General features: G+C 40.1%; 1 protein-coding gene across 5 annotated transcripts in view; it reads right to left on the bottom strand.

Annotated features, from left to right (window-relative positions):
* Positions 1-1089: 1089 nt before the first annotated feature.
* The window catches only part of BCL7A (BAF chromatin remodeling complex subunit BCL7A), a 41664-nt gene continuing 16855 nt past the window's right edge, over positions 1090-25898 (bottom strand). For 3 of the 5 annotated variants that reach the window (XM_075898650.2, XM_075898648.2, XM_006123308.5), the window contains 5 exons: positions 25222-25242; positions 13716-13812; positions 11598-11765; positions 5765-5886; positions 1090-4568 (listed from right to left, as the gene is read on the bottom strand). In XM_075898650.2, the coding sequence (XP_075754765.1) occupies positions 4497-4568; positions 5765-5886; positions 11598-11765; positions 13716-13812; positions 25222-25242 (480 nt within the window). In that variant the 3' untranslated portion in view covers positions 1090-4496. The remainder of the gene's footprint in view (positions 4569-5764; positions 5887-11597; positions 11766-13715; positions 13813-25221; positions 25243-25898) is intronic. The other 2 variants (XM_075898647.2, XM_075898649.2) reach the window with 1 other exon arrangement.

Genomic DNA, 25898 nt, shown 5'->3' with positions numbered 1-25898 from the left:
AATAAGAGCAGGCGAGAGGGAAAGAGGAGAGGGTGCAGAAGCAGGCTGACAGCAGTGTCTGTCCAGGAAAAGGGTGCAGAAGCAGACTGGGGGTAGGTGTCTAGCCAAATGGGAGGAAGCAGAAGGAAAGGATACAGGAGCAGGCTGACAGCAGAGTGTGTGTCAGGGGAGAGAGTGCAGGAGCAGACTGGTGGTGGAGATTTTGGCAGAAGGAGGGGGTGCATGACAGAGCTGAGGGTGCAGGGTCTGGACATGAGGCTCCAATGGGAGCAGCAGGGAAAGCCTCCAGGACACCCATCTACATACTGCTGTTCCCTCAGCTGGGGGAGGGGAAACAGCAGCACACAGAACCGGCAAACCAGATCCAGTGGGGAGGCTTGGGGCTTCCTCTTCTCCCGCCCCCCCCCACACCCTTGGGAAGCTAGTGCTGGTGCATCAGCCTCGTGGGGGGGGGAGGGGGAGAGATAAGACTGGAACACCAGCACAGTCTCCCCTGCTGTGGGGGGATTGGTGGGAGGCTGAGCTGGAGTTGGAGAGAAGGGCTGGGTGGAGGGGCAGGAGCGAGGAAGCCATCAGCAGGGCAAGGGGAAGGTCACCATGCCCCACAGCTGAGGACCATGCTGCCCACGAGGCTCCTGCTTCGGCTGTGCCTACCCCTGCCGCCAGCCTGTTGATGCTGATGTGATTATGCCACTGTCATCCAGCAGGACATTTTTTTTTATATACACAGAGAGACTACAGGATATGATCCTGTGAAGTATCAAAGTAATACTCCACACTTTAAATAAAACAGAGTACACTGACAGATCTAGTAACCTTGTTCTTTTATTGGATTCCTTTACTCACTATTTTAATTCCATTAGACCACCCATTCATCCATACAACTTATTAAGTTTCTAATGAAGCAGTATTACGACACTTTAGTTCAGTAAGAATCAGGAAGAGTGAAATATTTGTTTCATGTATTATGGAATTAGACACCACAGAATGCACAATTTAAAAAAATCTATTTATAAACTGAAATTGATTTTAAATTAGAAACAAAACTGAACTTCTTAAATTTCTAGATCAAAAATCATTCACGCGGTATTCATCTTACGATTTTTAATTTTATTTTTTAAATGAAACCATTGTACATTGTACAAACCATAGCTACTGATGGAATAAATAAGTGAAAAATTATACTGCTGTACAACACACACACACACACACAAATCATAGAATGGAAAATGATTAGGTATTGGGAGAAAAAAACAAAATTCTTTACATCTTCTAACAGACCCTTAGATATATAAAACATTCCAAAACATGACAATGTTTATGTATGAAGATAGCCACCCAAAACCAGTATTTTATACTGCCTTGTTGTTTGTTGTTTTGTAAGTGCCAGCACTTTTTGGAATGTTTAACAACTACTTTCCCAAGCATAAAAATTCTAAGGAATAGTTCTGCTATAAAATGTTTGGCTGAGTAAATCCCTATTTGGAAGGCCTTCTAATGTGTTCAACAACCTATGCTAATTTACTTTTTTGCTTCTAGTTTCTTGTTTTTGTAACTGAAGCTCCAACATTCAGCATGTAGCAAGGAAGCACTTCTTTATATGTGCACTATTTCTAAAACATTATCTGTATGAGAACTTTCAGTCACCCTGAAATAAATTACAACTCCCCTTCTGCTTCGTGTCTCAATGCTTTCAATACTCTTTTACGGTGAGTTCTTAAAAACAAATTTCTGATAGAGATATGTCCAAGCCAAAACATTGGATCTTGATGTGGTTCCAAACCTCAAATAGATGTGAATCCTACGTTCTGGTCTGGTCACATCTTTACTTTCTGGAATTAAAATGTGTTTAATCATGTCCACCGGCCCATTAATGTTATCAGGCACTTCAAAGAAAGACTAACAACAGTCTTATATGTTATTTTGGATTACTTCATACCAGATATTGTCAAGGTCTCTCTTCTGAGAGAACGATACTAACAGGTTTAAGGAACCCAAACCTATCTGTTTGTTCAGCTGTCTGTTGTCACTAGAATCTGTGGTTAAAGGACGTTCTGAATGTATTTTGTGTAAGATGTAAATAAAAAGTTTACTATTTTAGAAATTAAGCCACTAGCAACAGCTGCTTTGTTTTCCAAGCCACAGAACAATTAACACAATCCTGAGCAGAAGCCACAGGAGGAAAAGAAGGAATTTGGTGTCAGGTCAACAATGCCAATAAACATTTCTATCTAATCAAGAATTTGAGGTCTTTTAGTGCTATTTATATTTTTCTTCCTAAAACACAGGAATCTGCTTTGAAATCAAAAAGCCTATCTAACCCATTGGAAACTTATAGACAAATCAAAACTAAAAAAACCATTTTCGGATGCTTCTGAAGATGATCGGTAAACATGACTATTTGTCAAAAGTGGCATCAGATTCATGTAGTTTTAGCATTCAAAATTAAAATGCTAGTAAATCAAAGCATTTTTAAAAGTCTTTTTAAAAATTTGCCCATTTTATATATCAAATAGAATTTTTCCTCACAAAATATCAATTAAATCTGAGTGTAATATACATACAAACTAATAGCTGTTGACCAGTTATCTACATGTTTAAGCACACACACGATTCAAGAGAGAAAACACTCTACCATTCCAATATGTTTATTGTGCAAATATAACTTTTGGCTCCTCATTTCCTTGTTTTAAGAAAATTAATGGACTTCATAATCTGACCAGAGAAACCAAAAACTTATTAGGGAGCACACTGGTTTCATGAACGCTTTGCAACCAAATTTTATTTAGTTGAGATCCAAAAAAGGTTATTTTGACATATAAGGAAAAGTTCCCAAAATGCGCATAGCAAGTTGCTTTGGAGTTTAATCTAACAGACATCTCATGGAAGGTCAGCATTGGCTCTTCACTCCTCTCCTACTCCCAACTCTTTTTCATAATTAAGGTGGTAATTGTAAATGCAATGCAGTAGTCAAAGCTCAAGCCATTTTCACCACTGGAGATTCAGAAATAAGCAAGTTTACAAAGAGCTAATTATGAAACTGTGGACAGGGAGAAGAAATAATTTAAAAATATTTACAGTTCTTAGCTTACAAACTCTGCAAAATTTTTGGAGATATGGTATCTGGTTTTATAAGACACATCTCCCTCTGACAGCAAATACAGATTAAGGCCCAATCCAGTAACATTTACACCTCATGTGAACAATCCTTAGTTACATAAGTAGTTACCACCGACATCACTGGGTAGTGAGGGGGCTTTGCACCTCCCTGGAAGTACTAAGCCCTTGCAACATCAGGCCCTTTATGGCCTGATCCACATAGATACTCTGCACCTCTAAATGCTATTGACTTGGAAGGAGTTGGCACATGCTTGTAGCCTCTCAAACAAGCCTAGCATAAGCACGCTCAAACATAATTGAAAAGAAAGGATCATTTCTACCAGTAAATGTAGAGATTATGGAAATAAGACTTATTTACAAAGACTAGCTGAATAATTAAAAAAAATCCCAAATGCAGTATAGCCTAGAAATATCAGTAAACATCTTATTAAAGAACAGTACAATGAAATCCAGTTCAGTGAAAACCTGATATCAAAATAAATCATTTGCTGCACATCAGTCCCTTTGATCCTATCTTTATAGTGGAACCCTTCTATAAAAAAAATACTGTACCCAGTATATAGATCTGGACCTAATAATGAATCTACTCTGCTTGTACTAAATTTATTCAGATCTGGAACAGACATGGTAAATAAATCACATTAACTTCTGATGAAGTTAAGAATAGTTTAAGACCAGATTTACAGTTTGCGAATGCTGTGCATTCAATAAATGGTCTCCATTGTAGTTGCAGAAAAATAAAATCTGATGCTTCTTTGTTTCCTTGGACTCCAAGTGTGAAAATGGCTTCCAGATCGCTCTCACTTCTATTAGTTAAGTTTTAAGCACCAGGGATTTAAAATAAAAATAAAAAATAAAAATAAAAACTTACTACATGGCATTATACAAACATAGGCCACTTTGCAAAGAAGACAGCTGTAAAACAATTTTTAAAATTAGCACTGTTTTCAGAACACAAGGCACAAAACAAAAGCAGACATCACACCAGAACAATGAACTTCACATGAAAGCTAATACCTGACCTGTACCATCCTTAAATATCTTACATTGTTAAATAGAGAAATGAAAAAACAAAAACAACAGCAGCAACATAATTGTAATTTTGACTTTAGAAACAGTGCGTAGACCCCTCCTGAGTTGTTTACTCCAACCATTTCAGAGACAGTAACTTAAAAGTTCTCAATATTTGTTTCACAGGAAAAAGTTTTCAGTGTCTGAGAAGTTAAACCTTTGCTAGGTTTTCTTGGATTTTTGCTTGATAACTTGAAAAGTTAGGAGTTCTGTTCTCATCCAAGAGAAGATACTTAAGTAAGGTTGTTCTATGATTAAGCCCACTGATGTACCTTACATAAAAACTGATCAGGAAAATCTATAGTCTAAATCTCTTCAACATTTTGTTGGGAAGACTCTATTTTCATCTTTTTAGAAGGTGGCACTCCTTCAGAGTCCTTAAAAGAAGAGAGAGAAAGAATTCATGTTATCATTGGACTGAATCTTAGGTGCGGTAGATACCAGATTAAAATAAAAAATAATTACTTGTGTTACATGAGGGACAGTATTTTAAGATGTGAATGATATACCAAGTGAACAGACTTTCTGAAATCAGCTTTTTACACATCACCTTTCTTGATCTTGTTGTTACCTACTCACACAGGGCAAAATCCCCATTCCAAGCATAAAGCCACTGTATATACTCCAAAGCAACAGCATTAACATATGATCAGACTGTGACTTACCTCAGCTACCTACTGAGCCACAACAAAAACCAAAGACCTTCTAGTAGCAGTGGCAATTTCTGCAGGACAGAGTATGTGAGGTTTGGCATGGATTCATGTGCACTCAAAAGTGTAACAACCACCAAGTCCCAGAGAGAACCTATAGTGCAGATTTAGGCATGATAACTCCCAAATCACAGCCCCATACCCAGCCATAGGTCTGAAGCCAGAATCTGGCCCTTTGAGTTGATTACATTTTTTCTAACTCTACTGTTTTATAAAAAGACAATATATTTATTTCCAAATGGAAATTAAAGGGATACCATCCAGTAGACTGTAGGGAAGTAAAACTAGTTTAATTGGTTAACCAGTTAAACATGATGTTAACCGGCTGGGCTGAGCACACCTGCTCCCAGCCAGGCTGGAATGACCCACCTACATGCTCCAGTCTTTGGTGGGGCCCATATGGGGCTAATGATGCTCCCCACCTGCCACTGGTGGGGAGCTGCTCCAGCCTCCATCAGTTAACCTTTCACATCCCTATTTTAATCTGTTCTCTGCTGAATAACTCCTGGAGGAAAGATGCATCTCATTGCCTGTGCCCAAAATGAATAAAAATATTCTTATTTGGATTGTAACTTTTCTTACACATCAGAACTGGCTGGTGCAGATGAGCCCAAAAATGAAACTGATCAGTCTTCTCTTACTGCTAAAGGTGAATGAAACTGAAACAGCAGTCCATATGATTGGTAAAAAACACAACAGGCATTTTCGTTAATAGTCCAAGGTGATCTTAGTAACAGTGTTAAGGAAATAAAATGTCAATGTGGTTGGTCTCCTGACAGGTTTTCTTTAATAACTTTTTTATATTCATAATGAATTTGGAAAAGGAGTTCATAAAAAGCATTTTTCTACTTAATGAAGGTTACCTGAGAGTTTTTAGATGCCTCTGTAGTTATATCATTTTCTCCAGAAGATTGAATTTCTGCTTTCTCTGAACTATTCATGGAATTTTCCATTGAAGACTGTGAATTCTGTTCATCAGAAGTATCTGAAAGAGTAAACTCTTGTTTTAAACACAAATCAATTTCAATAAAAGCTTTTGCTCTCTAATGGTAATTCATATATATTACCTTTCATTCAAATATAACCAGTTGTGATTGCATACACATTATAACACTGGAATTGTCAGTGTGGACTGAACCTATTCCACAGGATTCTGTCACTTGTATTAAATGAATTCTTTGTACTTATTAGTTGTAAAGTGTACAGCTACTTGGACCAGCCACTAGAGGCAGCCATCGCCCACACCTGTATTACACAAAAATGTCAAAGTACTTATCAGACAATAAATCAAAACAATTAGATAAAATATATAAAAATATGGAAATAATTAAAAGCCATAGTGAAATATTGCTACCTGTGGGATGGAGGGTTGAGGATAGGAAGTGAAAGAATAATATATTCAACAAACTCAGGGGAGGAGAGCGGTCATGGCAGCTAGATAGAAAGAACTTACTTACCTGAACTGGAATTTTTCCTCCATACACTTAATATCTATTCCTACAAAAAGTAGCATGAAATCATTCTAACACAGTAACTAGAATTCTAGCTTCAACAGTAAGGTTATATGACTTTCAAGTCTATTGGATCTCCTCTATAGGTTTCAAGTTTGCAATAATTCCTATTTGGTTTTAACTTTCATTGCTGCTGTCAATCTAACAAGCAACTTGTGAATATATTCCCTTCTCCACTCCTATATTCTAATTTTTATTTTTAAAAATCTCAAATCCCCCTAGGAAAAGAGGGTAACATTTAGAAGTTCTTTACTGGTTACAAAATATCCATTGAAACTTTACACATATACAGCCTCTCTCCGAGTTACGGACCAAACATTTGGCCGTAACTCGAGCTGTTCTTAACTCGGACCCCACTGAGTTACACGCGACCGCACTGTTCATAAGCGCGGGTTGTGTTCGTAACTCAGAGATCGCCTTTATGACCGCCCCATGGGAGCTTTGGGCATAAGTGCAAACAGTTGTAACTCGACAGTTTGCAACTCGGGGAACGGCTGTACTGAAAGGCAAGCCTTCTCTACAAAATCTTTTATTAAATTGGTCTGAAGTGTGATATTTCCTCAAAGTGACTCAATTAGATATAAAATATTTATTTTTGTGGCTTTTTTCCTTTAATTTGTCATAGAATTGTTTGTGTGGCTATAAGAAAACACTAAAAGACTTTCAGATTAAAAGGGCCTTAATTCCTTATATCTTCTATAGGACAATTTGCAAACACAGTTAAACTACAGTTCACTTCTTTCTATAAGACATAACAATGTTTTAACCGTGTGTGCCTCTTCCTTCAAAAAAACGTATTGTGGCATAAAAACAGGTCTCTGACCTGATTAATTTTACAGAGCAAATAGGACCTACATTTGGTCCATCCCTAATTCATGCATGTGAAAACTAGCCACAGTCTATGGGCTTGATCCAACACTCTTTGCTTTTCCCAATAGGGTTGTCAAGGTTCAACTGGTTAACAAGTAAGCCTCACCTTTGACTGAGGAGGCTTACCATTTAAAGTTAACCTGTTGGGATGGAGCAGGGGCTGCTCCGGCCTCCTAGCCAAAACAGGCTCTGTCCGAGCTGAGCGAGGGTACCTGCAGACAAGGGCTGCTTTGACCAGAATGTCAGAGCAGCCCCTACCTGTGGGGTGCCCGGGCCAGTCATAGGCAAGGGCTGCTCCTGCATCCCAGACAGGGCTGCTCTGGGTGGGCATAAGAATATGTTTAACCAGTTAGCCAATTAAATGGGATTTTACAACCCTACTTCCCTAACTCCCTTTTGTTCACCGGGAATTCTGATTTAAAAATGCTAGGTATACACAATGGTCTTTATTTATAACTGAAGGATGCTATCCTGTGGAGTTTACATGTCAATAATATTGTGAAATACAAAATGGAGCCCCAAATTTTTTTGATAGTGACAATATGTGGAGAAGCCATACTACATACTTCTGATATATACTGCATAAAAAGCACTGTATGTGAAGTGGCACTGTATGTGAAAGATAATGTAGAATCAAATGAAATAAAAATATTAAGTGAATCAACATGTTCCATAGAATCGCTATGGATAGAAATTCCATGCTCCAATAATAAGAAATTAGCAGTAGGGATATATTACAGACCACCTGACCAGGACAGCGATACTGACATAGAAATGCTGAGGGAGATTAGAGAGGCTACCAAAATAGACGAGGAGTCCTGTGGCACCTTATAGACTAACTGAAGTGTAGGAGCATAAGCTTTCGTGGGCAAAGACCCACTTCGTCAGATGCATGTGACGAAGTGGGTCTTTGCCCACGAAAGCTTATGCTCCTACACTTCAGTTAGTCTATAAGGTGCCACAGGACTCCTCGTCGCTTTGGCAGTTCTCTGAAAACTTCCACAACGAGTGCAGCGGCGGTCAAAAAGGCAAATAGGATTCTAGGAATTATTAGGAAAGGGATAGAAAATAAGACCCAGAATATCTTACTGCCCCTGTATAAAACTATGGTACGCCGACATCTTGAATACTGTGTACAGATGTGGTCTCCTCACCTCAAAAAAGATATTTTGGCCTTGGAAAGGGTTCAGAAAAGGGTAACTAAAATGATTTGGGATTTGGAACGGGTCCCATATGAGGAGAGGCTAAAGAGACTGGGACTTTTCAGTTTAGAAAAGAGGAGACTGAGGGGGGGATAGGATAGAGATCTATAAAATCATGAGTGGTGTGGAGAGGGCTGATAAAGAAAAGTTATTTATTAGTTCCCATAATAGAAGAACTAGAGGACACCAAATGAAATTAATGGGTAGCAGGTTTAAAACTAAAAGAAAGTTCTTCTTCACACAGCGTGTTGTCAACCTGTGGAACTCCTTGCCAGAGGAGGCTGTGAAGGCTAGGACTATAATAGAGTTTAAAGAGAAGCTGGATAAATTCATGGAGGTTAGGTCCATAAAAGGCTATTAGCCAGGGGATAAAATGGTGTCCTTGGCCTCTTGTTGTCAGAGGCTGGTGAGGGATGGCAGGAGACAAATCGCTTGATCATTGTCTTCAGTCCACCCTCTCTGGGGCACCTGGGGCTGGCCACTGTCGGTAGACAGGATACTGGGCTAGATGGACCTTTGGTCTGACCTAGTACGGCCGTTCTTATGTTCTTATCGCATATGTGATTTCTGAAAGATATTAACGATAGTCTTCCAACCTCAGAATAAATCAACATGGGCTGTGTCAGTTTTCCCTATACAGTTTTCCCTACTTCAGTAATGGACTTCCACTCTGACTTTCAGGGATTATCACTTCAGGAAACACAATTTGTCTGTGCAATACAACCCTTTGCCTACACTGATATTGTTAACAAAAAAACATCAATTAGTGATGGTAGGTTCTGCAAAGTGTACACTCGTCAATGATGAAATAAACAAATATCCAAACATATTTCAACAGTATATCACCTAAGAACCATCATGTCAGTAGGTGTTTGGTTGCTAGAGATTTCTGCTAGAGTCAAACTGGTGTTCTGTAAGCAAAATAATCTATGTCCCATTACTTGTCCTCAGAGAGAGTCAGACCTGTTAATATTGTGCTAAATATATTTGTTTATTATGAAAATGTTTATTTTAGGTACTTAGAGACCAATTCTTCCCCTAAGTTGCCCCAATGGCTTCAGAGTTATCACATGAGGTGAACAGCGGAACAGAGTTGAGTCCTTAATATATTTCCTGCTATTTAAACTCAGCTTGGCATGTCATAACCAAACCTAAATGATCAAGCATTTTTCTCTATTAGCTAATGGGTTATTTGGCTTTAGACAGTACCTAAACGAACACAGTATCTAATCAGAAAAAAGGCCAGATTAGTTTGTACTTTGCTTTAGTTTCTCACTCTCATTTCTCATTAATAGCTCTGGAACCAAACTGAGGAAAGTTTTTCCTTGAACCTAAATTTAGTCATAGGAGCAGGTCTATTATGTAATCAGTTGAATTCACTCATGAGCAAGTTAAAGGCAAGTTTACCATCTGGCAGTAAATCTGTATAGTCTTTAATGAACAGTCAGTTGAGAACACTATTTTATAAATTTTGGTTTTCCTGTGTATACTTTGGTAATGATTTAGCTGCCAAATTGCCCTGCAGCAAACAGTTATGTTTTAGTAATTGACGGTAGTTAGCATGATGTACATGGTCCTAATATTACTGAAATAACGGATCTAAATTTAAATTGGATGAAGGATCTACTGAGTTAATAACGGAATCAATAGGAAGAGATTTGCCACAGACTATTTAAATGCTTTGTTATGGCAGGAATTTTGCAAACACTATTAAAATATACACTTAACCACATTCTATATTTATAACAGGGAAGAGAAAAAATGGTTTCTTTCAAAACAACACAACACAAGATTTGGCATAAATACACATCTAAAGTTTCACTGCTAAAATTTTACATGGCACTGAAGAAATATTGCATTAAAGTGAGATTTAAAACATTTTCACTGGAATGGCATTTGCTGTTTTTCTGCACAGCAAATAAAATACATTATGTACTCGTTAGAAAACTGGGCATACAGATTCAGAGTTGGCTTAAAAAGAAATGTAGCAAAGTGAATTAAAAAAGGTAAAGCTAAAATAAAAATTTACACACACAAGTTATAAAATAGTAGTATTTGTTAGTTCCATTTTCATTTAGAGCCCAATCATGGCTATCTTCAGGTCCCACTGGCTGAGCACATGGCAGGATCAGGGCTTTGAATTGTCTGAACAGTGACCTGCAAAGGAATTTTTTGAGATTTGGGTTAGCCTATTTTTTGCTTCTTGATACAGAGTTAGAGGGACTACAAGGTTTTTCATGTTAAGATTTCTCCACCCCTACTGTTTTTTTTTAACTTGAATATCTGGAATGACCAAGTCTGACCTTCCATGCTGTCACTGGTGCATCAGTGAACAATAAAGGGGAGTTTACTATGAGTTCTCAAGAAAACCTAAGGATTCTGAATACTGAAGCAACTTATTCCTTTAGTATGTTAATTTTCAATTGCTGACATTAAATACGTTTTACAAAATGCAAGTTTTAGAGTCAATAAAAATCTCTTCTTTTTTGCAAATCAAATTTTACCTGTTTAGCTCTTGTGATGTAACCATTTCACTATTTCCAGACAGTCCTCCAACCTAAACAGGACCTGAATCTCTAAGGAATAAAACCATGCAGAAAAATATTTTCCTCTGTTTTGGAATAGCAAGTCATCTAGCTGCAGTAAAGATTTCAGAGCTGGGACAGCTACTACTGTTGTCAGTAGAACTCTCATGGAAGTAATTACTTTTGTAATTTAGTTTAAACCTGTTCTTGCTCCCCATGAAATCAATAGGACTTTTAAGTACATAAATATAATACTTACATACCAAGGATTTTGCTCTGATTTTTGCAGCATTACTACAATGAAGTTTAGATGACTTAAGCTAATTAAACATGATTATGAAGTTAACTAGCTAATATGTGGATTCTTACAACTCCTCATTTATGTTTTGTGAGTTGTTTTGAAAGTTGTATTTGCTGTTTTGCTGTGTTGAAAGAATGGATGGTAGTGTTTTGTATAACATGCCTGTCACTCTGTTCCAGTTTTATTATTTGACCTTCTTTTTTACCAAGAATGTTGAATGTAAATGATCATTTAAACAGCTTCCTATTAGAAAAGCATCAGATGCAAGATAAATCTATATGTATTACCTTCTGAACCTGGTTGCTCCTTTGCATCTGCTTGAGTTTCATCAGACTTTACTTCGGTGCCATCTGCTTGTATTGCTGAATTCTGTTCAGGTGCTGGACTTGAGTTACTACTGTTCTCCTGTTTTATTGGAGATGCATCGGCTATTGAACTCTGGTTGCTATTGTCATCTGGAAAAAAATTCTATCTTGATGAAAAGTGAATGAAACAGGAGATTTTGGCTCTTCTTGAAGTTATATATTTTATACATTGTTACATATCTAATATTGGATATGATCCTGCAGGCTTTGAATACCCAAAAATCCCAGTGACCTCAGAGGGAATTTTCAGAGAAAATATCTGGAAATCAAGATATTCAAACTAAGTAGGACTCCTTACGGTTAAGTCCCCTTCACTCAAGTGACAGTGTCTGTTACACACATCGCAGCTTAACTTTTTTCTTCAAATGTGGTGACTGAGGACTCTAACCAATAGTAGTACAAAATCCTTGGGTTTATATTATATACATCTTTTATCAGAAACCAGAATTCTGTATTATGAACAAAAGAGACTGACTGAAGACCAGTCTAATTTTATCAGTTTACCATCAAGAGCATTGGTACCCAACTGGACTATTAATACTTACTCTGCAGACTTACATGCTCCTTCAAGCCTCTCCCTCTACTCAAAAGAACAGGTGGGTCTCCCAGAGCATCCTGAAGGTCTACAAACCTGGGTAATGTCAAGTCAAAGAGAGAATCCAATCCTAATATCAAGAGCCCCTTAGGGGGATTAGCCCCAGGTTTCCCTAGAGTGCCTCATCTAACATCATCTGTGCAGGGAATGAAGCACTCCCAAACCACTACATAGGTACAAACCAACAGCTGGATTGCAACCAGAAACTGACAGCCAACCAGTACAGATGTAACAATCCCTATAAAACAACTTGCTAATCAAGCACACAGTACCCTTCTGTAACAGTACATTTTTCCAGGGGCCTTTTGGTGTATTTTCATTGAACACATTTATTATTATTTGTATTGATGTGGGGCTTGAAGGCCCAAACTGAAATCAGGTCCTAACTGAGATAGTTACCACACAAAATCTGGGAGAATCCCTATCTTAAAGATTTTACAATCTAAATAGACAAGATGAACAAAAAGCAAGAAAAAAGTAGCATCAGCCCCATTTCAGAAATGGGGAATGGACAAAGAATAAATTATTTGTCCAAGACAAAGTCATACAAGAAGCCTGTGACAAAGGTGCATGGCAAATGTGCAAGTTGCTGAAGCTAAAATTCTGCATTTTTTACTCCAACTCAGATACAGAAGTAGCTCTGGCTGTAGTAGTTCAGGACAGCGATACAGTAAATTTAGGATTCACTGATGTGGCATCCTGACAGAGTTCCTGCTCCATCAGTGATAAATGTTTGACTGCATGGATTTTTGTATGCTCCTTCAGTATCTCATATCAGCTCTGCACACAAAGCTAGCATAACAGACTTCACAAGAGCCCCCAAAGACCACAGACTCAGATAAGATATAAAGGCATCCGAGTCAGGTTTATTGTTGAACGAAGTATATTAATAGTTGTTGGTAGTCAGATGGCCTTTCAGCCCCAATATATTTATACCCAGAAAAATGGACACAACGCAGTTGATAGTATGGATTTCACTATCAGCCCCTATGCCGACTAAAGAGCTAAGTGAGGTACCCCAACATTTATAGACAGAAATGAACAATGATACACACTATGATACACACTGTGAAGACATTGTTCTGAGTTAGCAAATACAGATAGAAGAACTCATTAACTTTCCACTACCAAAGCAAGCAGCTAAATTGCACAAGGCTACATTTAAGTGAAACAGCACGTTGGCTTATGTGTTTGTTTTATCTTTTTTGTCTTTTATTTTGGTAACTTCACTCTTCTCATAGCAGACATCATCAACGTTAATGGACGTATACCAGACACTGATCTGGTGCCATGCATTTCTTTGCTTTTTTTAATTCTCACTTGGCCTAATTCTGTCCTCATGTACACATTAGCAACTCTTGTTGATTCCAACAGGAATCTTGTCTGTTGATAACTTTCTTTAGAACAGTGCATGGAATAGCATGGGTTAGCTCTGTTCCACTCACCATGCATGTCCATCATCCCTGGAGAAGAGCTATTTTCTGGAGTGGTCACTTCAGAGCCACATTTTTCATCTTTGCCTTTTTTCTTATTTTTGTTTTTCTGAAAAACAAAAACACACCCCAAAAATTAAAAGTCATGTAATTGTTAGCCCGGAAACCATCATCCAAGTGTTAGAATAATACCCCCTCTTCCAGCTCAGTGCATTAGTCCTGTAAGCATATTATGCTTATAACTTTCATGTGGGAAATAAGGACAAGTCAAGAATTATCAAGAACACTGATAAGGCAATAGTCATAAAAGTCTCTGAAAAAATACTTATACACTTTATTTTTTGTGACCCACTGAGGAAAAAACCAACAACTATTACCCAAAGTTCTGCTAATGTTTAGTATTTAAAATATTATTTATATACTGTAGTGCTTAGGAACCCTAATCACAGATCAGGACACTTTCACCTTTCATCTTCAAAACGCCATACAACATAACCTCATCCTTGTGAGGTAGCTCATTATTATCCCCCCATTTTGCAGCTGGAAAAACTGAAGGAGAATGGTCCAGTGACTTATCCAAGGAAAAATGAAGGAGCTGCATAAGAATAAGTATTAGAATTTGGGAGCTGATGATTGCAATCTCTTGGGATAGACCAAAATACCACACCTCACTCTTTATAATGGCAACTGTACCATAGCTTACTGTAGAACTATAACCAACAACAAAGGCCCGAGTAGTTTTTTACCTTTCCCAAGTGCAGTCATACTACTTTGCAGACAAAACACCCACCTGAATGTTATGCTTGGGGCAGCTCTCTATAGAGAGGAGTCGAAATGTACTAAAGTGAAGTATTTGAACACGTATTTTTTCACTTTGGATGTTTGCTAGCCTTCAGAACACCATGAAATACGCATTTTATTTTCAGCCTATCATTTATTTCTGCCTACAGCTAAGACTGTGGATGACTCCTCTATCACAGCTAGGCTGTTGGGGAAGCTTGAAGGTATATAATTCCCCAGAAAGACACTCCCGCAGGAGCTTAGTGAACAGCCAACAGGCAGTTTCATGAGGGAGTTCTCCACATGAAGTAGCAACAATTACAGAACACTTGGGATAAGTGATTGTCTGTAGTGTATGTGTTTGGGGGGGTATTTACTGGTGTCTGAAAGATACCGTGTTCTGAGCTTGTGTTTGTTTATTTGTTTGGAGGTTCATGTGCTGAGCTATTTGTTTGAAGGACTGTGTGCCAAGGAAGGCAGTTGGAAGTTGTGGACTTCTTAATGAGGCTTTGAAAAATAACCCTTTATTCAGTGGTCAAGCCTAGACCAGAGGGCCAGGGCTATCAGGAAGGCTGGGGTTATATAAAAGCCTGCTATTAAGTGACCAGAGAACTTAGCACACAGCGCAGCTAACAGGGAGTTTTGTGAGGGAGTTTAAAAGGGGAATTTGAAGGGAGCTAGATATACTTAGCATTTTTTTAAACTTCTTTTAAACTGATCTAAAACCTGATTTAAATAATTAGGTTCTTGGTATGGTTATTTATCTGTAGCAGAGAATGGAGGCAGAAGCCCAGCAGCAGAGTAGGGATGTTTATTGCACCCAATGTAGCAGGTATGAGTACCTCCCTTATGGTGCATTCAGCAGGTGTTTATTGCACCCAATGTAGCATGTATGAGTACCTCCCTTATGGTGCATTCAGTGTGTGTGCATTCAGTGCAAGGAGCTTCTGACCCTCGAAGACCACATACAGACATTGGAGGCCAGGGTGGCTGAATTGGATGAACTAAAGGAGGCAGAAAGGTACACAGATGAGGCTTCCTGGGACACGGTAGCACATTCCCACCTCCGGTCAGACATCCCCTGTGCTGTTGAGGAATGTGAAAGACTTAGGGAAGGAAAACATTCAACTGGAGCAGAGGGAAATGATCCTCTAGTTGGGATCCTCCTTCCAGATGATGGATACCTTTCTGGGGGAGGGAACTCCAATCATTAGGAAACGATGAGTATAAGTAAAGGGAAATTCGATCATTAGAAACATACACAGCTGAATTTATGATGACCGGAAGAACCATATGGTGACTTGCCCACCTGGTGCGAAGCTTGCTGATCTCTCAAGACATCTAGATAGACTTGTGTGTAGTACTGGGGAGCAGCTAGTGATTGTGGTACCTGTAGGTGGTACCAATGAAATAGCAAAGGGTAGGAGAGAGGTTCTGGAGGTCAAATTTAGACTGCTAGGAAAGAGATTGAAATCCTGGACCTCAATGGTACCATTATGTGAAATGCTTCCAGTTCCATGTGCAAGCCAGGTAAACAAGCAGAACTCCAGAGTCTCAGTTTCATCCAGCATCATTGCGAGGATGAAATGATGGTGTAGGGAGGAGGGGTTTAGATTTATTAGGAACTGAGGAAACTTTTGAGAAAGTGGGAGTCTGTAGAGGTGCGGAGGAACACATGGATAAGACATATACCTCTCTCTTAGGCGAGGGTCAATTAATAGAGATTCTCTATGGTCTAATAAGGAGGAGAGGATGGAAGAGGATAAAATATTATGATCAGATGAGAAACAGTCAAATGAAAAGAATGCCATTCAAACACATCAGGAAATGGCAGACAGATAAACAGTGATAAATTTTCAAAGTGCACATACACGAGTGCAAGAAGGCTAAATAATAAAATGTATGAACTAGAGCGCCTTGTATTTAAGGAGGATATTGATATGATAGATATCACAGAAACTTGGTGGAATGAGGACCATCAATGGGACGCAACCGTAATAGTATATAAAATATATTGGAAGGACAGATCAGGTCATGCTGGTGGGGGAGTGGCACTATACCTGAAAGAAAATGTAGAATCAAATGAAGTAAAAATCTTAAATGGCCAATATGTTCCATAGAATCTCTATGGATAGTAATTCCATGCTCTAAGAAGAATATAAAAGAAAGGATATATACTACCAACCACCTGACCAGGATAGTGATAGTCAGGGCTCGACAAACCGCCATTTCTACTCGCCCATGGCAAGTAGATTTCAGCCAGTTGCTCTGTGTGCCCCATTCGCTGGTGCTGTGCGCATGCACAGCGCCGGTCTGACGCATGCATGGTGCAGGGCTGGCAAATAGCTCTCGCCGCAGTTTGTCGAGCCCTGGTGATAGTGACTGAGAAATGCTAAGGGAGATTAGAGAGGCAATCAAAACAAAAAACTCAGTAATAGTGGGGGATTTCAACTTCCCCTTATTAACTAAGTACACATCACCTCAGGATGGAATGCAGAGATAAAGTTTCTTGACACTTTAAATGACTGCTTCTTAGAGAAGCTAGTTCTAGAACCCACAAGAGGAGAGGCAATTCTTGATTCAGTCCTAAATGGCGCACAAGATTTGGTACAAGAGGTAAATATAACTGGACCATTTGGAAATAGTGACCGTAATGTAATAAAACTTAACATCTCTGTGGTGGCAAAAACACCTCAGCAGCCCAACACTGTGGCATTTAATTTCAGAAAAGGGAACTACACAAAAATGATAAGGTTAAACAAATTAAAAGGTGCAATGCCAAAAGTTAAATCCTGGAAAGCTGTGTGGAGACTTTTCAAAGACACCATAAGAGGGGCCCAATTTAAATGTACAGCCCAAATTAAAAAACACAATAAGAGAACGAAAAAAGTGCCACCATGGCTTAACAACCAAGTAAAAGAAGCAGTGAGAGAATAAAGAGACATTGTTTAAAAAGTGGAAGTTAAATCCTAATGAGGAAAATAGAAAGGAGCATAAACTCTTGTCAAATTAAGTGCAAAAATATAATAAGCCAAAAAGGAGTTTTAAGAACAGCTAGCCAGAATCTCAAAAAGTACAGGCAACCTCTGCCCTTATGATCTAACTGGTTCCTGGAGGACTGTAGTAAGTCAAGCCATCGTAAGTCAAAGCCTTTTTTCCCATAGGCACAATGATAAAAGTGGGTCTCCATTCCCGGCCCGCTTTGCCTCCTGAGAGTTTTAGTCTGAGGCACGAGCTGCTCCCAGGGCCAGCTGGGGGCTGTGCCGGGGGAGGGTGGCAAGGCGTGCTGCTCTCAGAGCCAGCTGGGGGCTGTCCCGGGGAAGGCAGCAGACAGAGCAAGGTGGTCATAAATGCGAGGGGTAGTATGTAAGTCGGGGGTCACCTGTAATAGCAAAATGTTTAAGTACATCAGAAGCAGGAAAGCTGCTAAACAAGCAGTAGGGCCATTGGATAATTGAGATGTTAAAGGAACACAAGGATTATAAGGTCAGTGCGGAAAATCTAAATAAATTCATTGCTTTGGTCTTCATGGTTGAGGATGCCCGGGCCATTCTTTACAGGTGACAAATTTGAGGAATTATCCCAGACTGAAGTATCAGAGGACTTTTTGGAACAAACTGATAAACTAAACAGTAACAAGTCACTGGGACCAGATGGCATTCACCCAAGAGTTCTGAAAGTACTCCTATATGAAATTGGGGAACTATTAACTGTGGTTTGTAACCTATCCTTTAAATCATCTTGCGTACCTAAAGACTAGAAGACAGCTAATGCGATGCCAACATTTTAAAAGGGCTCTAGAGGTAATCCTGGGAATTCTAGACCTGTAAATCTAACATCAGTACTGGGCAAATTAGCTGAAATTACGGTTAAGAGTAGAATTGTCAGACCCATGGATAAACATAATCCATTGGGGAAAGTCAACATGAATTCCGTAAGGGGAAATCATTCCTTACTAATCTACTAGCGTAGCAGTCGGCAACCTTTACAAACGAAAGAAACAGACTAAATCAATATTTAGAACAAGTGGTCATCAAAGAACCAGTATAAGAATGCTCATTTGCATGACTGAAAGTATACCTTATTAATAAACATGTCAATTATCAATAATATTAATAGAATGGATGAAACGTTGTACTCACAGATTTTATTTAATGGGACTTCTGCTGCTGCATCTTTTTGCACATTTCTTTGACATTTACATCATTACTGGTCAAATACAGGTTTATGCACCCATTTAAGCTCCATGAGTAATTATGCATTTTTAAAATTTTGACTTTTTCATTTTAATTTAAAAAGTTGCACGTATTTTGGGAATGACAAAAGAGACATATTTGGTTCTATACAGAGCCATAGGCTGCAGATCCCTGTACTAGAGTTCTTTGAGCGGGTCAACAAGCATGTGGACAAGAGGGATATAGTGCACTTAGATTTCCAGAAAACCTTTGACAAGGTACCTCACCAAAGACTTTTAAGTTAAGTTAGCTGTCATGGGTTAAGAGGGAAGGTCCTCTCATGGACTGATAACTGGTTAAAAGACAGGAAACAAAGGATAGGAGTAAATGGCCAGTTTTCAGAATAGAGAGAGGTAACTAGTGGTGTCCCCCAATGGTCCATAGTGGGACCAATCCTATTTAACCTATTTATAAATGATCTGAAGACTGGGGTAAACAGTGAGGCGAACGTTTGCAGAAGATACTAAACTGACCAAAATAGTTAAGAACAAAGCAGACTGTGAAGATCTGCAAAAAGATCTCACAAAATTAGGTGACTGGGCAACAAAATAGTAAATGAATTTTAATGTTGACAAATGCAAAGTAATGCACAGGGCTTAAAAGTAATGCACAGCCCGGCACGGCACCACAGTGCAATCAGTGCATGCACATGTGCAGCACGGTCTGCGCATGCTCAACATGTTGAACCGCACGGCTGGCACGCCCTGGTAATGCACATTGGAAAAAATAATCCCAACTATACATACAAAATTACGGGGACTAATTTAGTTATAACCACTCCGGAGAAATACCTTGGAGTCATTGTGGATAGTTCTCTGAAAACACCCACTCAATGTGCTGTGGCAGTCAAAAACGCAAACAATGTTAGAAATCATAAAAAAGTGATAGTGAATAAAACAAGAGGATATTTTTTGCCTCTATATAAATCCATGGTACGTCCACATCTTGTACAGATATGGTTGCTTCATCTCAAACAAGATATATTGGCATTGGAAAAGGTTCAGAAAAGGGCCACCAAAATGATTAGGGGTTTTGGAACAGGTGCCATATGAGGAGAGATTAAAAAGACTAGGACTTTTCATCTTAGAAAAGAGGAGTGTAAGGGGGGGTATAATAGAGGTTTATAAAGTCATGACAGGTATGGAAAAAGTAAATAAGGAAAAGTTACTTGTAAGTAAGTTACTTGTTCCTATAACATAAGAACTAAAGGTCACAACTAAAATTAATAGAGTAGGTTTAAAAAAAAACAAACGGAAGTTTTTCTTCATGAAGCTCACACTCATCCTATGGAACTCTTTGCCAGAAGTTGTTAAGACCAGAACTTTAACAGGATTCAAAAAATAACTGGATAAATTCATGGAGGTTAGGTCCATCAATACTTATTAGCCAGAATGGGTAAGAATGGTGTCCCTAGCCTCTGTTTGTCAGGGGCTGGGAATGGATGACTGGAGAGGGATCACTTGATTATTACCTGTTCTGTTCACTCCTTCTGGAGCATCTGGCATTGGACACTGCTGGAAGACAGGATACTGAGCAAGATGGACCTTTGGTATGACCCAGTATGCCCTTTCTTATAATTTAATTTATGATGCACCATTAAGATTGTTTTTGGGTGCATTGTAATAAAGTATTTTATTGCTGTGTTTTTCTCCTTTCCCAAGAGCTATAAGGGCAACTGTAAAGAAAAGACAAAATCAAGAGAATGCCTGCCAAAAAGCAGGAGCCAAAAGGCAACAGCATTAGTCAGAGTAACAGCTGATTTAGCAAGTTCTTTACATAATTCCAGAATGCCACTCTGGAGTCATGAGTAAATCAATTCCCTGCTTTTTACTTCAGTATCCTATTCTGTAAAAAAGGGATAACAGTGATCTACCTCACAGTGAAATGATGAACATTATTGGTAAAGCACCTTCAGATTATTAGATGAAAGAGTGACATACAGCAAGTGCCAAGTATTTTAAAGATATATGGACAGAAAATGGAATAGAGGTAATCATCTCTTAGGAGGGCTGTATTATGAAGTGACAACCTGCTTCAGGTTATCAGTCAGTCACCTAGGAAGCAACATCTTTCCTTTGGCATGCATTTTTGAGTGTGTGTATGATGGTAATGATTTTCTTATAGGAAGGATGGCTGTTTTCCTGCCTGCTTCCTCCCACTGATCCAGGCTACTGAGACTTCTCCCTTCTCCATATAGAATACAGCTTCTGCATTAAATCTAAAAGGTGGAGCAGGAGGGATGGTGAGAGAAAGAAAAATCCCAGCAGCAGCAGGACAATCCTACATGTACCTGCACCCCCACTGCATGTCCTGTGTAATAGCAGGGGATGCAAGAGTAAAAGCAAAAAAAGAAACATTTGCATCCATCATGTAGAAAATCCACATCTAGAAAGGGATACAGCAAGTTCAATTAGGAGATGATGTAACTGATCTCCCAAGAGAAAATGTCAGCTGAACTGCTCTTGGCACACCTAGTTTTCCTGAAAAAAGAATGAAAAGCTAGGCTCCAAGGCAGGAGAAACTCAGTAACTAACCCAGTAAGGTAAGGCAAAGTTCTCCAATGAGGGAAAGAAATAAGAAGGTAATCAAGCATACATTAAGGTTGCTGAAGGAATTCAACAAGATAGGGAAAAGTTCCCCAGTGTTTATCATTGGAATAAGGTTTTTATTCCCCATTAACAGGGCTCGACAAATAGTGACAAATCGGAGCCACGGGCGAGTAGATAACACCCAGGAAGAGCCGGTGCGGACCGATCTGCGCATGCGCAGAGCGCAGAACCACGCAGCTGGCGAGCAGGGCTCGCCGCCGCTCAGTGAGCCCTGCCCATTAAGATATACATAATTAATAGTAGGGGGCTGTGCCCTCTATTTGTTATGCTTGCCAGCCCCCTCTGTCCACCACAGCCAGGTCATGGCCTCTCCTCCTACCCAACCACAGCAACTGCAGGCCATCACCAGCCCTTTTTGCAGCCAGATGGGGGCTGGACCACAAAGTGTGCCCCAGGATCGGGGCTAGAGACAGGACCCTCCAGCCAGATGGGAACTGAGTCCCAATTGTTGCCTTGTTGGCCAGGCTTCATTTTAAATAAAGTAAAATGTTACGTCCAACACAAAAAGGTTTCAACACTGTCTTTATTAACAACAGGGGTGGGGAACCTTTTTGGGGTCAGGAGCCACTGACCCACAGAAAAATCAGCTGGGGATCACACAAGTGAGAAGGATAAAAAATCCCCCCCCCCAAAAAAAACCCAACCCTCACTGATGTGGCTCCCAACTGAAACACTTCACTCTCTTGGTGCTCCAGCCCCATGGCCAGGGGGAGAAGAACTGAGGTTCAAGGCCTCAGGCCAGATTAACTCCTCAGGGGTTTCAGGATTAGTGGATTTTGTGGGCCATGTAGGCTCTGGGGTAAAGTAAAAAATGAGGGGTTCAGCACGTGGAACAGGGCTGCCAGTGAGTGGGAAACAGATGGGGGTACAGGAGGGGTTGAGGGTGGTGCGAGGTCTGGATGGGAGGTAGGGTGCAGGAACAGGCGGGAGACAGGGGGCAAGAGTGGGCTGGGATCAGGGTCTCAGCAGGGAGCTAAGTGAGGGGATTAGGAGCATGGGGTCTCAGCAGGGTAGTGAGTGAGGGAACTGAGGGTGCACGGCAGGAGCAGGGTGGGGATAGCTTTCTGGCCAGGAAAGAAGGGGCAGGACCAGACTGGGGGAGGGAGGAAGACAGACAGAATCTCAGGAGGGAAATGAAAGATCTGCGCATGAGGAAGTGGGAGGCACTTACTTGTCTTCATGGCCTATGCTGGTACTAGGCTCAGCCTCCCACTCCTCCCATTAGCCAGATTCTAGACAAGGGGAACACAGGGAAAGGCTCCAAATAGGGCATTGCTGTTCCCCCAGCCACGACGAGGAGCGCTTCTTTCCTGTGCAGGGAGGCTCGGGACTTTCTCTCCCCTCTCCCACAGCCGGAAGCCAGTACTAGTGCTCCAAAGGAGGGAGGGCATCTTCCCTGCAAAGCGAGGCTCAGGGCTTTCTCCCTCTCTCCCCTTGCTTCCTCCACAGTGGAATGAGCCCAGCCACCAGCTCCTGTCCCAACTCCACTGCCTCAGAGCAAGATGCTGGCCGCCTCCAGCAGGGGCACAGCTGGCCCCGTGCCACGTCTGGTTCAATGCTTTAGTGCAACAGGATGGAGGTGGTCTTGAACACCCAGCTCATGAAGCTGCTAAGCAAGTGAGCCAATCCCGATCCACCCAGCCTGGCACCAGAACAGCTGCTTGCTGAAGGAGTGCTTCTCCTTAGTGTTGTTGGGGCCGGTCGGCCGGCCCGAGGCCACTCACCCTGGACTCATCTTCAGTATCTCCCCTCCCACACCCATGGAAGAGGGAGGGGTAAGCCACGTAGCACTGAGGGAAGAGCACATGAAAACTTTTCCTGTGGGACGCAGAATGACATGCTGATGTCACTCTGATCCCACAGGAAACTTTTTTTAAATATATAGAGACACAAACACTTACATAGACATATTTCAGAAAATTATTGGCAAACTGAATAGCTCTGGATCAAAGCAGCTATATCTTTTTTAGAGTGCTATATATCTTTTTAGAGGGAGCAGTGTGGCAGCAGTTGTTTGAACAGCCCCTAAACCTCAGGTAGGCCTAAGAGCACAGTGTGCATTGATGGAGGAGGGACACTAACTATAACTCCTAAAATGGCATACCATTTTCCTTGGGGCCATGGAGTACCGCAGGGCACATTAGTAAGATCCCTTCCTACATTCTAATGAGCCTTGGAAGAGTATATTTTCTGCTTCTGTGCATGGAAACCAGAGGTAGATGGAGAAAAATCCTTGTGCCCAATTGAAGTTCAGATTTTGCCCTTCCTCCTTTAGATCCTAGCTCTTTGCTATTCAGGGATCCTCATGTGCCACAAGGCAGAGACTCTTTAATCTTAAACAAAGCTTCAACACCATGTGAAGGTTAGAATGACCTAGTTTCAAAGGGCTTCTGTCAATTAGTTTTAGGCTCAGAAACAAGGGTTATTTGCCCAATATGCCAAATTATGGTTAAAATACTGCAACTGGTCACATGTGAACAGACTCTCAGACAAATGGAGCAATACTGTAATGAGGATCCGCCTATCCAGAGTTGATAAGCTCACACAAAATCTCCCTATCAGCTCAGTTCTAACGTACTGTTAAGGTCATTTTTTAGAGGCGGGGGGGAGTTACAGAAGTATTCTACTGGATGCAAGCTTAGATGCTGGGAAGATTGCCTGGAAAAACCCTAGAAATTGTAACCCCTCACTTCTTAAATATATTTATAAAAGCATGCATCATTATAACAGTGATCATATTCTCTGTATCAGAAGTAATCCAATTAGTGCCAGCACTTATCAATTAGTAAAAAGTTTCTATGAAGAACTTCTGTGAAAAACAGGTACTGAACTGATGAAGAATTTATTTCACACACAAACTGTTTATCTTTGAAGAAACTTTTAAACACAAAAGACTCTGGAAATCTTTGTACCCTATCAGTTACTCAAGTACTTTAATGCAACTTTTTAAATTGTAATTGCATTTACATAGATATTCATGTAAGACGTTTAGTTTAAATATCTTAACCTTTCAGCAGCTGATGCAAGGTTTTGTGCAAGTCCATCAGGGAACTATGTAAATGGATGTAGCCTGCAAATGTATCAGCTACATCTTCTAAGCAGCCAAAGCAGCAAAGGGGAAAATCACAAAGACCCCACTTACAGACGCTTGCAGCACACTTGATCCTTCTATATCTGAAGCAATGAAGCTTTGCCACAGATGGCAAGGAAGGTTAAAATCAGGGGGCTGGATTGCTGGATCTGTCATGAAATAGACACTAACTATGTTTGCAATTTGTCACCATCTACTGACAACACAGGTTCTTTGAAGGAACTGTCCAAATGGACTGCCTTGAACTGAAAACACTAGATCGGTGGATCGGACACTTCTTTAAACTTGGTAGAGGTGGCATGTCTTGCAACTTAAGGAGCAAATTTTGCAAGGTGAACTAAAGTCATGGAAAAAGACTAGTTCAGCTTGACATTAACTCTCTTCCCCCAACGCAATCAGAGGACACTATTTTGGACATTAATATTTTCAACTTCAACGCTTCATCTGAAATTGTGTAGGGGTCTGCAAATGAAAAAAGGTTGAAAACCACTGGTCTAGTAACAGTGGTCTGCACACTCTTGCGGGTCCACAGACCACATGTTGAAAACCCCTATTTATTAACCCCTTAGATGTGGTCTGTGGTCCCCAGAGGTCTGCAAAAATAGGTTGAATACCTAAACTATTTGTTCCATCAAACTGTGACTTATTTCACACCTCTGCTATACATCTAAAACAGTGGCAACATGGTCCAGTGGATAGGTTACTGGACTGGGTAGATCCAAGTAATATTTTTCTGCTCTGTCACTGACAATTTCTCTCTGCACAAATTTATCCACCTGTAAAATGGGAGTAATAATGCTTACCTTTACAAAGAACTTTGAGATCTATGGATGAAAAGATAAGTGCTGTTAATTTTTATTTTCATTATATATACCATTTATGCCATGTGTCACTATCATAGCAAAAAAGAGTGAATTCACAATCCATTGCACAGTAAGATCAATATGCTGCATATGCAATGTTTATTTATGAGAAAACAGTCATTACAATAGTAGAGAACATTCTATACTGTTTGATTTGAGCATCTTGACCAATATAATACCTTGCATTTTCACAGCACTTTTATGCCAAAGAATTTTTAAACACTTATAAAATGCGCGCGCGCACACACACACACACACACACCCACCCACACAATGATCTTTTTATAAGACACTGAAATAAAGGTGTGTCTACTCTGAAATGTGGCATTTGTTTAACAAGGCAAAGCAAGGATTCAGTATACATCAGTGATGGGCAACCTAGGCTAGTGAATGGGCCACAAGTGGCCCTCTATCTTAGTGGGCCACATGACACTTGTAACCAAGACGGTCTCCTGGCATCAGATAGTTTGCTAACTGTGCTTGCATAACTAGAATTTGCAGCATGTGTCAACTAGAATTTGCAGAGTGTGTCAGCTGAATGGTAGCAGCACTCTGATGGGATGCAGAAGTGCACAGCTCTCACAAGGTTCTGTGCCATCAGCACGGATCTCACTGCA

Source organism: Pelodiscus sinensis, chromosome Z, assembly GCF_052426305.1.
Source record: "Pelodiscus sinensis isolate ZL-2025 chromosome Z, ASM5242630v1, whole genome shotgun sequence".
NCBI classification, from domain to species: Eukaryota; Metazoa; Chordata; order Testudines; family Trionychidae; genus Pelodiscus; species Pelodiscus sinensis.
Note: the sequence above shows the minus strand (reverse complement) of the source record. Positions and strands in the feature narration are given on the sequence as shown.